The 15,230-nt window shown below is 35.7% G+C and overlaps 2 protein-coding genes across 3 annotated transcripts; both read left to right on the top strand.

The window, feature by feature from the left end:
* The first annotated feature begins 7,239 nt into the window (after positions 1–7,239).
* TRB1 (telomere repeat binding factor 1) lies at positions 7,240–10,163 on the top strand. Of its 2 annotated transcripts, XM_078326351.1 has the most exons (7): positions 7,240–7,342; positions 7,491–7,654; positions 7,841–8,076; positions 8,293–8,377; positions 8,454–8,537; positions 8,622–8,987; positions 9,804–10,163. In XM_078326351.1, exons 2-7 carry the CDS (start codon positions 7,505–7,507, stop codon positions 9,822–9,824), a joined length of 942 nt encoding a protein of 313 aa, XP_078182477.1. In that variant the 5' UTR covers positions 7,240–7,342; positions 7,491–7,504; the 3' UTR covers positions 9,825–10,163. The 2 variants fall into 2 exon arrangements, with proteins under 2 accessions (XP_078182477.1, XP_078182478.1); XM_078326352.1 differs by lacking the exon at positions 8,454–8,537.
* Positions 10,164–11,417: 1,254 nt separating this feature from the next.
* LOC144543606 (AP2/B3-like transcriptional factor family protein) lies at positions 11,418–14,988 on the top strand. Its single transcript, XM_078291932.1, has 7 exons — positions 11,418–11,602; positions 11,911–11,976; positions 12,290–12,385; positions 12,851–12,885; positions 13,383–13,548; positions 13,935–14,141; positions 14,528–14,988. The coding sequence occupies exons 1-7, from the start codon at positions 11,525–11,527 to the stop codon at positions 14,705–14,707; spliced, it is 828 nt and encodes a 275-aa protein (XP_078148058.1). The 5' UTR covers positions 11,418–11,524; the 3' UTR covers positions 14,708–14,988.
* Positions 14,989–15,230: the final 242 nt, after the last annotated feature.

A 15,230-nucleotide genomic window follows, 5' to 3' on the forward strand; every position in this document is an offset into this window, starting at 1 on the left:
ACTCAAACAAAGAATCACACAAGTTCAAACTTAGATCAAAACAACATGCAACTCAAAGACAAAGTTTAGAGACTACATCCTAACCCTAGGAACTAGAGATCTACTCAAGCATAGTAAAAGAAAGCATAAAAGAGAGAGAGAATAGGCAGATCATGATGAAGCTCGAAGATCCAAGGTGGATTGGAGAGGATCTTGCAATCTTCTCTTCTCCTCTTCTTCAAGCAAGCTCCAATCTCCTTCTTCTCTTTTGATCTCTACTCTCTAAGTGACCTGGAATGTAAAGGGGGAAAAAGCTCTCGAAATTCTGGCATAGGACCTACTTATATAGGTAACGGATCTGACTTGGGGCTTATCGGGTTGAATTTGAATTGGGCGGCAACAGTTGATGCGACTCGTATCAGGTGGATGCGACTCGCATCATCTGGTCTTCAAGTGAGGAATGAGGGTCGCATCGCAGGTCGCTTTGGGCTTTGATGCGACTCGCATCAGGTGAATGCGACTCGCATCAGATCTTCCTGAAGTCTGTCATTTGCTTGATTTTATCCGATTTCGCCTGATTCCTGCAAAGTAAGAACCAAAACATAGCAGTACCACATTCTAGGGATATTCAATGTAAAAGACACTATTTGTTGGTTCAAAACATAGATTTTTGTATGGAAACAAGTCGAAATAATAGGTCTAATAATGTGATATCAAATTCCCCCAAGCTTAACCTTTGCTTGTCCTCAAGCAGAGATCTAAACATTGGTACCGGTTTGGACTCTAAATGCAAGTTTCCTAAATGTAAGAATTTACATGAGCTGTTTCAATTAGGAACCTCAAGAATCATGTTGGTATAACTTGGACTTTCCTATTTAACCTTGATTCTCCACACGAACCGACCAACCAAACCTCAAGTTCTGAACTGTTTGAATACTTGTAAAACTGAATACTTGAACTGATCAAGTTATCATTTATCTATTTAACCATTGCCCTCATTTGTGGAGATTTCCATTTTTACCCCCCCAAGCTTGGAACAAGCTTAGGTCAGAAAGTTGCGGACTTCGCGTGTTGATATGTGCAAAAGTTTCTTTCTTTTCTAAGTGGGAGATGAGATCAAAGGCGCCCTAAAAGGACTTATTGCCAGTACTCTTATGTTCTCCGTCTTTTCAATTCTATTTTTCTTTCTCCTCTTTTTTTTTATTTTATTTTTATTTTTTTACTTGCACATATCATGAATACACACACCCACTGGTATTCCTTCATACCAATAAGTATCCCAAATCTTTCTTTATCAATAATCCCCATTTCCTTGTTTGGAAAGGCACAAGTCAATTTCTAAATGAGTTTCTCAATACATTTCAAGTTTTCATTGTTACAAGTATTCAAAAATTTCGTCCTTATCGGTTCGTTGGTCAATTATGGGATAGTTCTAATCTCCTAGGGTCATCCTAATCAACACCAACAATTTTCAAGAAGTTTCCAATCTAAACAATCACACAAATTCCTACCTAAAAATGCAATAAACAAGTAAACATGGCCTAAGTAGAAGCAAATAAATCCTAAAGGTCACCCCCCTAAGCTTAGTCTGAGCATTGTCCTCAATGCTTCAAGACTCTAAGATAAAGCAAAGAAAAGGGGAGAAGAAAAACAAACCTGCTCAGTCATCGGAGGGATCGAACCTCCAATCGCGCAAAACATCCTCAATGTCACCCACCCTGCGCTGTAGATCATAGAGAATGGCACCCTGCTCACGCCTCATGTCATAGACGAGGCTGTAGACATCCTGGATAGTAGGTGAGGGAATGGGTGGTGGATAGGAAGGGCCAGCATGGAAGGTGGATGTGTCATGAGGGTGTGCAGGAGATACATAAGCATCTGGCATGGGAACATCAACATGGGCGGGAGAGTGGTGCTGCATAGGAGGAGAAGGTGGTGCTGGCATGTCTGACAGAGGCTGGGTGAAGAACCAGGTGCTCTCGTCATCATAAGACAGGGGCGCAAGACGGAGGGGCATCAGATGCAAGCCATGACCCTTCAACTGGAAGTTATGCCTACTCGAGCATGGCTGTGAACAGTGCAATATGCCCGAGATCGGATAGGTGATCACGACTATTTTCAAGCATCATAAGTCCAAAAGCCTTCTGTCCAGGCGTCTTTACCATACTGATTCCTTTTGCGGTCTGCTTCAACTGGCGGAATCTCTACAAGAAAATTATATATTTAAAAAATAATTTGTGTTATACAATAAAATAAAATAAATATATTAAAAAAATTTTTAAAATACTTACCAAACGAGCTTGAATCATGACATCTGGGACATACCCAATATCTGCTATGTGTCCTTCCTATTCAGGTACTGCCTGTCTCAGAATTTCTTCATTGTCTTGCTTTGGATACACACTTAACATGCCATGATGGAAGAACTATTCCATATACTCGTGATACCTTAGGTAAAAGTGAAAATTAATAAATATTTTATAGCATTGTTAAATGTAAATATTTTATTTTATATTTTAAATTTAATCGTACCTATCTGGAAGATAAGGATAAAGCTGTCCATGTTCCAAACGCTGTGCAAAATTTTGGGAAGGTGCCACGATAAATTGATGAAAATGTTTGCTCCAGTCCATAGAGACTCCGTCATCAAACAACCCTCGTCCTCGTGTCCATTTGTGAATATTCTCAAGATAGCTGAAGGCTGGCGGAGCTAGCGGAGGAACTGCAATAATCCGAACTGTCGAAAAACCCTCTCGGGAAGGTGATACTCTACCTCCCAGAAATGGATGCACCACACGCGACATGGAAAGAACGCCTAGTCTCTTATCTCGTGCCAATGCATTATGTTTTGGTAACCTCTGTACGGCGTCCAATTGACAACATTGGACTTCAAACGCTCGACCCCGAGATTGTGATGTGCCTTAAGTTATAAACACATGACAATTATAAGTGTGCATTCAACATAAACTTATATGGAAAAAACATAATATTTATTATTAAAATGTACCTTTCCTAGGTTTACCCTCCCATAGATGCAGAATAGTCCATTTTGCTCCATGAGGAGGGTTCAAATGCCTTCATGTTTTTGTGCCTCCATCATGCCTCCATCTCTCTCCATCATTTTCAAAGTTCAAACAGTCGATCCAAACCGGTCAACCTAATCTCCATACTAAAATATGTTTGGAGAGCAAATTTATATTTTTAGGAATTTTTTTACTATTTTTTTAGATAGGTAAAAAAATACTGTTTTTAGATGGTTCAGATTTACTGATTTTGTACCTATCTAAGAAAATAGTAAAAAAATTCCTAAAAATATAAAATTTGCTCTCCAAACATATTTTAGTATGGAGGTTAGGTTGAACGGTTCGGATCGACTGTTTGAACTTTGAAAATGATAGAGAGAGATGGAGGCACAAAAACATGGAGGCATTTGAACCCTCCTCTTGCTCCATAAGCATGTCTCTCATCCACTAGTTCACCGTCAAATGGTATATCATATGGTCTGGGCCAGCCTATAGGAAATCGAGTCCAAGATCACATCTGAAGCAGTAGTAATGGACCATTAATTGAACTTGCTTTATATCTACATGCCCGTGACAACTCGTGATACAGGCATGCAAGTACATCACCTCTCCAGTTGTAGTTCTCACCTCGAGGTCCCAAATCCTCCAGAAATTATAAATACATTAACCAAACGAAGCTTGGATTCACATCGGGAAACATTATAGACCCGAACAACTCCATTGCATATGCTCGTGTGTGCCAATTGATTATCTACTAGTCACTGACTCCATTCAAATCCGTATTTCCAAAATTTGTTCTCAACCATACAAAACGCACATAGTTTTGTAAGATTCATATTTTCTCATTGGGTAGACCCGAATTCTCCACCTTTTTATAATAAAAATCATTATCATCCCATTCATAACTATCATACACTTCATGTCCTAGGCAATCTAGGATCAATTGTGACCAATTATCATCGGTACATCCAGAGATAGCCTTCCCTGTAAACATAGATGTTAAACAAAATTATACTAGTACAAAATTTCAATTAATAACAAAAGTATAAATTAGTAGCAAAAAATATTTTACTGGTAACAGATAAGCTCCACAAACAACTAACATCTTCTAATGTCACTGTGCACTCCCCCACCGGAAGATGAAAACTATTCGTCTCGGGCCTCCACCTCTCGACAAGAGCAGTGATCAACCCTTTGTCAATTTGACAATGGTGGACTTCGACCATCTGATACAATCCAAAATTCTTCAAACCTTCTTTCATACTGTTGTGGTAGTTAATGTGCATTTGGCAAGCTCCAGTAGCAACCAATGATTAGGCTGGAACGATAATTGTCATGCAGAAAAAGTTTAACCAAAAATTAAATTTGAATTCAAGAATTTAATAAGTAAATTTAAATCCAACCAGATATTAAAGAAATACTGTTACAGTTGCCGCATATGATTGATGTTGTGCATGAGGCAACTGCAATAAAGATTCTTCACCTTGCATTTCACCTTGCATTTTTCACTACAATATAAATAAATACATATACAAAAAATTAATATGCAAATCCAATTAAATATTGACATGCATGGCATGCAAACCCAATAAAATATTAACATTCATTCTATTACTTTACATTATTCTACAAATACACTATAAAAATCTAATATACTACAATTACTACATAAACCATTTATTTATATTACATGCAAACTACATACAAATAAATTACTGTATAAACCATTTATTTATACTGCATAAACCACTTATACTACTTACAAAAAAATACACATAAACCATTTATTTATACTTCATGCAAATAAATTACTACATAAATCATTCAACAATTAGTACATACATGAAGGGAGAAAGAAAGAACGAAGAAGCAGGAGAGAAGAAATGGGGGAAGGGAGGTACGCAGAGAGAAGGAAGAAGGGAGCCATGGGAAATAGAAAAAAAATATAGAGACTGAATGGTGGGTCCGGTCTTGAGGAAAAAATTTAGAGACCGAACGGTCCATCCGGTCTGGAGAAAAAATTATCATGGGATCTTCTGTGACAGAAATTGTGCAGCAATCGTGAATTTTTTTTGGAAAAACTGAAGAAAAAAAAAGTTGAGACCGAACGGTCCGTTCGGTCTGGGGAAAAGGAAATTGTGAGACTGAACGGCCCGTTCAGTACTTGTGGTTTTTCAAAAAAAAAAAGCTTCTTTTCGTAAAATTAATTTAATTATTTATGGTTTATAAGAAAAATTCCTCCTGCTCTGACTCTGACTCTGATATCTGATTTTTTTTTAAAATAGAATTACATGGAAATAATTTAATAGAACAAGCCCAGACTGTTGGAATTTTCGAAAACTAGCCTCCACCGATCCCTAGGATCGGTGGAGCAAAAAAAACACATCCTACACCGATCCCTAGGATCAGTGCAGCCCATTTATCACTCCACCATTCTCTTTCCGCAGAATGTCACATAAAATCAGAAAATCAAAACAAAATAGCCCTCCACCGATCCTGTGGATCGGTGTAGTTTTTTTTTTTTTTTTTTTTAACATAAATTTCTAATTTTTTTTTTGTATTAAAATATTAGAAATGTTGAATATATTTCTTTGAAAATAGATGAAATACAATATAATTTGATTTATTAGAAAGACTGCAACAAATAACCCGGATCAATATTTTTCAGGCCGGATTTTTCGCGGCTGTAAGAAAAATTAATATATTTCTTTATGTGTTATTGGAAAAAAATAAAAATGCTTAGATTCTGAGTTATTGATCCCGGTTCAAAAGTCACTTCTAGGTAATCTAGAAAATATTGTGATCCATCTAGTACATTTAATTAATAAAAAATTGTTTCTATTTTGAGAATTCTTTTTGAAAAACAATCATTAAATAAATTAAAGTTTTTGTTTTTTTTCAAAAATAGATACAACTTTTTATAAATTAAATGTCTTAGAAAGATCACAATATTTTCTGGATTACATAGAAGTGACTTTTGAACCGGGATCAATAACTCAGAATCTAAGCATTTTTATTTTTTTCCAATAACACATAAAGAAATATATTAATTTTTCTTACAGCCGCGAAAAATCTGGCCTGAAAAATATTGATCCGGGTTATTTGTTGCAGTCTTTCTAATAAATCAAATTATATTGTATTTCATCTATTTTCAAAGAAATATATTCAACATTTCTAATTTTTTAATACAAAAAAAAAATTAGAAATTTCTGTTAAAAAAAAAAAAAAAAAAAACTACACCGATCCACAGGATTGGTGGAGGGCTATTTTGTTTTGATTTTCTGATTTTCTGTGACATTCTGCGGCAAGAGAATGATGAAGTGATAAATGGGCTGCACTGATCCTAGGGATCGGTGTAGGATGTGTGTTTTTTGCTCCACCGATCCTAGGGATCGGTGGAGGCTAGTTTTCGAAAATTCCAACAGTCTGAGCTTGTTCTATTAAATTATTTCAATGTAATTCTATTTTAAAAAAAAAATCCTGATATCTAGTACGTGCTCTCCGATCCTGTCCAAATGCTGCTTACCGTCTCGTCTGTGCAACAAATTAATGCCTAGCCCTAGCTCAGTCACTTTTGTCTTAATTAGCTAAATTTATCGCCAGCAAGGTTTAAAAAAAGTGCCCCGTTTTTTTTTTTTTTACTAAATATAGGTCAAATGGAGCACGGTTATTTTCCGAGGTTTTTGTACGTGTAGTCAGAACTCAGAATGGCTGAATCATATATATCATCCTTTCAATTGTAAACCTAGCTAGCTCGGCTGACTGTTATCTAAATTTGGCTTCTCCTGAGGTATCGCAATTTGGAAATTTGACAACTTCTCTCGTGCGTATACCATTTATAGGTCGTTGAGACATTTACCACGCCAAAGAACATGAACCCTAAAACAATTTCCAAACCATCTTAATTATCATGGCTTCTTCTAGATTGCAATGGCTTCTGAATCAAATCCGCTCCTCGCTCTCACTCTGACAGGTACAGGTACAGGTACCCATTATGATTATATATATCGATCATCCCAATAACATCTAATTAATTACATTGCTTGCTCCATCTCTATTCTATATTTCTATGGACTATGATTCTATCCTGTACTTGCCCATTATCTCTGTCATTTACACAGCCCGATTTAAATCTAATCGGAAACGGGCTCAAGCAATGAAATTTAGGCTCAAACTCATGAATGTGACAAAATTAACGGGCCTCATTTTGGCCCACTTCCTTCCCTCTTCTTCCCCACCGACCCCATGAAATAAACCAAAGAAACCCTAATAATGGCCAGCGCGTCTCACTTTTCCGCACTCCCCAATTCAACGATTCCAAAATTCAGTTCGCCTTTCTTGTAAGTAGTAGTTAGTGCTTATTTTGCAATCTTTTCCACTTTTCTATTTCGTTGCTTTTGGTGAACAGCGTGCTGCTTCATGCGAACCGAGAAATAGAAATTTTGGAACATGTTAGATCTAATTTTACTTGTTCACAAAAACTTGAAGGTAATTGCAAGTTGATGGGTGCCCCTAAACAAAAATGGACAGCAGAGGAAGAGGCGGCTTTAAAGGCTGGAATAGCGAAACATGGTGCTGGTAAATGGCGTACTATTCTCAGAGACCCTGAATTCAGTGATGTTTTGAGTCTTCGATCCAATGTCGACCTCAAGGTTTCTTTTCTTGCTTATTTATGCTGCTTCTCAGGCGCTATCATGGTACAACTAAAAATAGGGGAGATGCTAATTTAATTTGAGGCTCCACTACTGTTGTCTATTTATAAATTAAATATACTTTTGTATATCCTGGTATGTAATTTGGGAAATGTGAGATTGAGTAGCTTCATAATTTGCGAGCAGGATAAATGGAGGAACATGAATGTGATGGCTAGCGGATCCGGGTCGAGGGAGAAAGTGAAGTTTTCCAACAGGAAGAGCCGCCCTAACCCAAAGCACGAGGATGGAGACAATATTGATGACATGGCAATCAGCACGGAGCTTGCTGCTGATATGGATGATGATATTGTTGATGTTATGCCTCTCATGTCTTACGAGCCTTCTCAGATTGCTCCAGATGTTAAAAAAGATTTTTTAAGGTTAAATTTCCTTCATAAATATATTTTCTTGTACTCCGAAATGCTGTCGGATTGAATGATTTTTATGTTATGCTATTGTGTGTGTCGTTTTTAGTCTAGATAGGGGAAGTGCACTAAGGTCTGACACCAAGTAATCAATACATTTTAGTACAAATACTGATTTTCAATTCATGGTTTAATTTCCTTTTTTGATGAAATCTTTTGCTGTTTGTGTAGGCTAGATCATATTATAATGGAAGCAATAAAGACCTTGAATGAGCCTAGTGGTTCGCAAAAGGCTGCAATTGCCGACTATATAGAGGTACCATTAATATTTCTTGAATTACAGAGGCATGCCTCTTTTCGATCTCTCTCTTTACATGTCTTGTTCAATTTAGGAGCAATATCATGCACCACCAGAATTCAAAGAGCTCTTGTCTACAAAACTAAGAGCCTTGACTGCTTCTGGTAGATTAATGAAGGTAATACTATCAATTTTGCATATAAACCCCTATGTTTCAAGATTTTTAGGATGTGATTTTTATACTGCATACTACTTTTCGTAGGTGAAGCGGAAGTACCGAATCGCCCCCTACCCTTACTATGCAGAACAAAGGAGCCCCAAGATGCTGCTATTAGAAGGTGCAGGGTGTCAGAGAGAAGAGCAGCCATCAGGTTCAGATAAAGAAGAGGTTAAAATCAAAGTTCTGACAAGAGATGAGGTGGATGCTGAACTGCTTCAGATGTGGAGCATGGACAAGGAGGCAGCAGAGGCGCTTGCCATGCGTGCAATGGCTGAGGCAGAGGCCATAATGGCAGAGGCAGAGGCAGCTGCCAAAGAGGCCGAGTCTGCAGAGGCAGAGGCAGAGGCTGCTCAGGCATTTGCAGATGCAGCCAGTACAACTATTAGAAGTAGACATGCCACTAAGCTGGTGAGTGCCTTTCAATCTCTTTTTATTTGTGCCAACAAAGCACGTGCTAAAGCAGTCTGGGTATTCGCTGTGTGTTTATTAGACACAGGTTTATATGCATATGTGTGTACGTTATTGTATCTATGAATTGACAACATATATTGAGACTGTAAGGTGTAGACCTGTAGTTGGAAGAATATTGAGTTTTACAAATATGTGGATCCTATATTTTTCACCTGTAGTAATGAAAGAGAGCAACTTGGGGTAATTAAAAGAAATGGAGTTGACCTATCCATTATTACTTGAGAAATGGATATTTGACCTATCCATTATCACTAATTAACTTAATTTGTACTTAGTTTCCATGTTTGGTCCGCTGAAAGCTCATTCTGAAAGTATAAGTTGATTACCGAATGAAGTACTTGGATGAAAAACAAGGAAACAAAATTGGTTGGTCTAGGCATTTGTGCAAGGTAGAAGTCATTCTTATATACCCATTGCATGTTACCAGTTAGTACAGATCAGTATGTGTGTGTTTATTAACTGCCACATGAATAGCATCATATTTTCATCTGTGCCTCTTGAAGTATGAATGTATTTAGGTGTATATTGATGGCAGGTATGTTTGCTTTGTCATTTTGGTTAGTCCGTTTCCACCTGTTAAGAAGAATTTCATATAAGGGGTTGTGTATAAATGACATAATCACATAAAAAAACATAGTTGGGGAGTGCTTTTTCACTGGAGCTAAAGATTTTAAGTTCTACTTATGAAGAGAAGCAGCACAGTAATATATTGTTGTTGATACTGTCTCATCATTGATTTACAAATATGCGCAGGTTATTAGAGCTTGTATTTAGATGTTGATGTTTGGATTTTGTGAGCTTGTTGGTCTTACTTGCGGTTGCTTTTGGTGGGAAGCTTCTACTAAGCATAGCTCTGTGGAAAGAAGGATATTTGAGAAATGATTCAGATATCAAACCTGCAGCCTTTTTTTTTTTTTTTTTTTCCTTTTTGTGATCTTTTTTGGGCTTTACCAGAAGCATATCACATGGTATCCTTCTATATGTAGAAAAGGCGAGCTATTGAGTTTGTATATGGTGTATACTTCTGTATATGTGATTATGGGCTGATGTAGCAACAAAGTTGAACAAATATTGATTGACCAATGCGTAAAGGCAGGCATATATTTAAGTTAATAGTTGAAGCATTGGCACCAAACCGATGCATGTTCTTATCCGTATTAGAGATTGCTTTTACATTCTGTTCGTATTAGACCTCGATGTTAACCAACCTACAGATGTATTCAATACTTTCCGCATCCAAGCACGCACCCACTTTGACCTGTTAAATACATCATATGCTTTCAGAGTTGTTGGTATAACAAAAGTAGCCAAGTCCAGAAACGGATCGCCAACTGTAATAAATAAAATATTTTTGTAGTAGTGTTTAGTGGTCTGTTTGATGTTCATCTAGATGATTATGTAGAGAGCTTAAACAATGAAGCTGAGAATGAAAATGACATGATTCCTGTGGTCACTTAATTTTCACTATGTCGGGTCGTCATAGTTGAGTTTAACGGCTATAATTTGCAATTTCTTCTAGTCACTTACTGTAGCTCCCCTAAGCTTAAATTCAAGTTAGTGTAACTATCAAATTGAAATGAAAAAGGCTTTGAAAATCCGTCGTTTTTCAAAGAAAGACCGGGAAATACTATTTGATAACATTCTATGAATACACTTGACAATGCTATTCTTTTTTATATTTGATAATAATTTTTTACAAAATTAAAATAAAATTGTAAATTAAAAAAGTAAATTTGCAGATATGTTATTGGATTATAAATAGATAGTGTAACTATCAAATTTTAAATATTTAGAGCATTATTTGTTGATGTATGGTTGCTAAAATTTCAAGTCACTGCACATACATAAAAAAAAAAATGATTATATTGTATTGAACTAATATGCATATAATAAATTATGTTCATAATGTTGGATTATAAATTTAAGTTTTATTTTTTAATAATATAATCAGGGGGCTCGGCCTCCATATTTTTTCTTAAAAAAAGTGTCAAAATAATAATTTGTGAAGTTTTACTCTCTTATTTTGTATTAGATATTTGGAATAGAGAATTATCTGACGACAAATATTATTTTTGTCCGTGCTAAAATATCTGTAAAAAATAAGTTGGAATTATAGAGCATTAGTATAAAAGAAAATGAGTATTGAGTATAGCTATTTGTCTAATCATGACATGACATGACATACTTGGTAACTGGTTTTCTGAAGCATGCTCTTAATTGTTCTTAATTTCATAATTAGTAATTTCTAAGTTTTTGAGGGGGTATACATGAATGATATTAGGGGCCGCAATGGTAATAGGGGAGCCCACCAAATTCAAAGGAATTAGTGTATATTCCCATTCGGTCATTCCCATTCCCCCCTCTTTTCTTTCCGGTCCGGATACAAGGGTTCCGTTCTACACTTCTACTTCTACTTCTGCTTCTACTTCTACCAAAAAGAAAAAAGGGGAAAAAGAAAAAAGTGAAAACCGGAAATGGTGAAGGTCAAGGTAGAGAACTCCTACGAGGAAGCGCGTAAAAAGAGAGTACTTGAAAACCTCAAGCAACTTGAGGTAATTTCACAAACAGACTCAATTTCTTTCAAAATACAAAAAAATAAATAAGAGACCTGAGCCCTTACTTTACTCAAAAACAAGAAGCACTCAAATACTACTCAGTCGATTCATCTTGTATTAGTGCTCCTTTTGCAACTCATCTTGTGTTCAAATGTTGCTTTGGGATTGATTTCTAAGACAGCCGTTCACTCAAACCCTTCATTGCAAGTCGTGCATAATTACATTACAAAAATCAACATCTTCCATGAATAATTTTTGCTGTCTTAATTAGATTCCTAATATTGTTGATTTTTATTTTATTTCAGAACTTGGGAGTTTCAAAGATTTCCAGGAGCCTACTGGATGTTGCAAAATCTGAGCGCAAGCAGTTGGTATTTATTTTAGTAAACATTGTCTTATAAATGACAGTACCAAAAGATATCGTACAACCACAAAGTAGGAAATTTCGGGTAAAATAAATTTTAGTTGATTGGAAAACATAACATTGTATTTGGAAGACAATTTTGTGGTTTCCATATCTGCGATTTCAAAATTTGTACATATCATTGTATAATTATGATTTGTATTTTTTTTTAATCCCATGTTGCACTGAAAGTGAAATTATCTATTCTCTTTATTTTCTTTTCCGAATTTGTCAACTATAATTCTATAGATTTCATTTATTAACTTCTCAAATCATTTCAGAAATCTAAATCAAGTGAAAAATCAAAGAAAAAATTTGAAGCTGTTGAACTGAGACGTTCTTCTAGAGCTAAAACTCCTGTTTCTTACCGTGATCAAGTGAGTCTCTCCTAAACAATCTGCATGTGCATGTCTTTTACTCAGTGAATCCTCTAGCTGCAACAGGTTAAGGAATCCTTACTGACTCATTAGATGAAACCGGTCATGTCAGGACAAACCTTTTTTTTTCCTCCTGACCCACACGCAGTATAATTTTTTTATCTGTTACTGGTAGAAATTGTACAGGTCAGCATCCTCATCTCATTCATTTAAACTTTAAAGTGATCTTTATCTTCTATAATACCATTTTAACAAAAATGCTCAACTAATTGCAACTTGAGCTTATATATAACAAATTTTAATTTATTTCAATAAACTTAGCTAGGCTTGATCACAAACTGTTGAACTGAAACTTAAACCAAAAATATTTGGAATGAACAATTTTTGCCTTCTCTCTATGTTTGCTTGTGCGTGCAAGCATGCATCGTTTCTTATGTATATCACTGTAATTGAATTTCCAAACAGGTTGACGAGACAGAACTCAGTTCATACCGCAGAAGGTGAGGAGTCGATCTTGGGCTCTATAATTTGTGTGTACTTGCAATATTTTATCTCCTTACAATACTTGCAAATGACATCCAATGCTTTTCATGTTTTCATCTAGCACCAAACATTGGTCTGAAATATATTTGAAAAATATCTAACAGTCTGCAACTATCTGATGCACAAAATATATTACATCAAATACTGACAATTTTACCCTATAACTCATTATTACTTTTTTTTTTTCTAATTCTATAGCCCAAATGAACTAATATCAATTAAAGAAAATGTTACAAATTGAAGTAGAGAAGTTTCTGCTTGAAAAACTTGGTTTTGGTAGTTGTGTCCATCTGCAATTATTGAAAGGCTTCAAGTGTAATTGTAACTGTAAATGTTCAAAATGTTCTGTTCTTTTTTGCAAATTGTGTTTAAATATTTCTTTGCTGCAACAACAACAATAACTGTTACAAAAGCACGAAAAAAAAAAAAAATCTTAGAATAATTTCTTGATCAGATACTGTAGGAGCAATGAAAGTGGGAGAGAATATACAGGAAGATTCTCTTCTTATGAGGAACAAGCTGAAGCATTTCAGAAAGCTCAGGATATTCAGAACTCTTTAGATAGCCCTTCATTTGTCAAAGCGATGGTCCGATCTCACGTATCTAGTTGCTTTTGGCTAGTAAGTCATTATTTTATTTCATTATAAAACAGTGGTTCTACTTGACAAAGTTGTTTTGCTTTTTTGGAAAAAAAGAAGAGAGAACTTTCAAGTTTATCGTGCCTTTCTTATGCATTTCTGGTACAATATGGTTGAACGATTAGCAAGTTATAGAGGACATGTAACCAATACTCAGTTTACAATGGCAAAAGTGAAAAGTGCCATTACCATTGAAATATTCCCTTTTCTTTTCTTTTTCTTTTTTCTTTTACTTGTACGCATCTTTTAATAAATTTACCATCTTACCCAAATATGTATGATATCTTTATTTGTCAGAGTTTTGATGAATTTTTGGACTAATTTGACAGAACTTATGTGAAAATATAATTCTATTTTTTGAATGCAAGGGGCTCCCATCAAGGTTCTGCAAGGACTACTTGCCAGCGGGAGAGGCAAGGATGGTTTTGGAAGATGAAAATGGTTTGGAGTTTGATACAGTTTACATTGGGTCCCGCGCTGGTCTCAGTGGTGGATGGAGGGGCTTTGCTATGCATCACAACTTAGAAGACGGTGATGCCTTGGTTTTTGAGCTGACTGCACCGGACCACTTTAAGGTTGTAATCAATTATTACTATAACAATCTCCAATGCTTGGCATATTCTGGTTTTTAAGTCCTTTTGACCTTGTTTGGTTGTGGAGTAAAACCCTTTCTCCACACTTAAGCTGTCAAACAAGAAGCAAAACAAGACTAAGATGAAGTAAAGGCAGAGTAAGTTAAACCACCTCTCCAGATGGATTAACTTACTTCACACCTCGCCTGTAGGATACCCTAAGCCATGATTTTTAAACCGTCAAACGAGATGTAAAATGAGAGTGAGATGGAGTAAGTAACTTAATCCTCCTTAAATTTAAGTAGCAACCAAACATGGCCTTTGATTTTTTTTATGTAAATAATTAAATGAAACAATCAATTTAGTTATTGGTTTACATGTTGGTACAGGTTTATATTGTAAAAGCACTTGAAGATCTTGGTGAAGATGCAGACCAAAAAGTTACTGACATAGGGTTGAACCAAGCTATTGAATTAGCAAAAGAGGGAGGAGAAGAATGCAAAGAGAAGACTCCTGAAACTACACAGGATGCTAAGAGGTCAAGGAAATCTCGGAAATGCCGATCTTAGTATCTCTGGCTCTTAACTAACTGCTGAGTCTCTACTCTTATATGATGCTGTCTTTTTGTTCAATTTGTCAGGCGATTTTAGTCCTTTGTTTGTTATGGCCCGGTGCTCCTTATTGTCTAGAATGATCAGAGTGCTATATAGTCCTTTAAAAGGAAGACTTCTAGAATTATTGACATGTTGCATTGCTCTATCCATACTTTATTTGCTGGCATCAACATTTTAGAAAACTTGATTTAATTATGAAGTATGTATTTCTGTCTGTGAGCATGTACATTTCTGATGCAGTGTTGGCTTACCAAAAACGTATGAGGTACCAGTACAATACCAATAAATTGGTTATAAATCTGTAAATGCGGTCCACTAATTTATTGACACGATCTGAGAACATTGAATTTATTTGAACACTAAAGTAAGCATCAGCAGCAGATATTGATATATGAAGAAGCATTGAAATCAATAAATTTATGATAAAATGTTTCATAATTTTTAAAACATAAATTCTTTCCACCAAATGTCAATCTTA

The sequence above is a fragment of the Carex rostrata genome, chromosome 25 (assembly GCF_964058835.1).
Source record: "Carex rostrata chromosome 25, lpCarRost1.2, whole genome shotgun sequence".
In the NCBI taxonomy this organism is placed as follows: Eukaryota; Viridiplantae; Streptophyta; class Magnoliopsida; order Poales; family Cyperaceae; genus Carex; species Carex rostrata.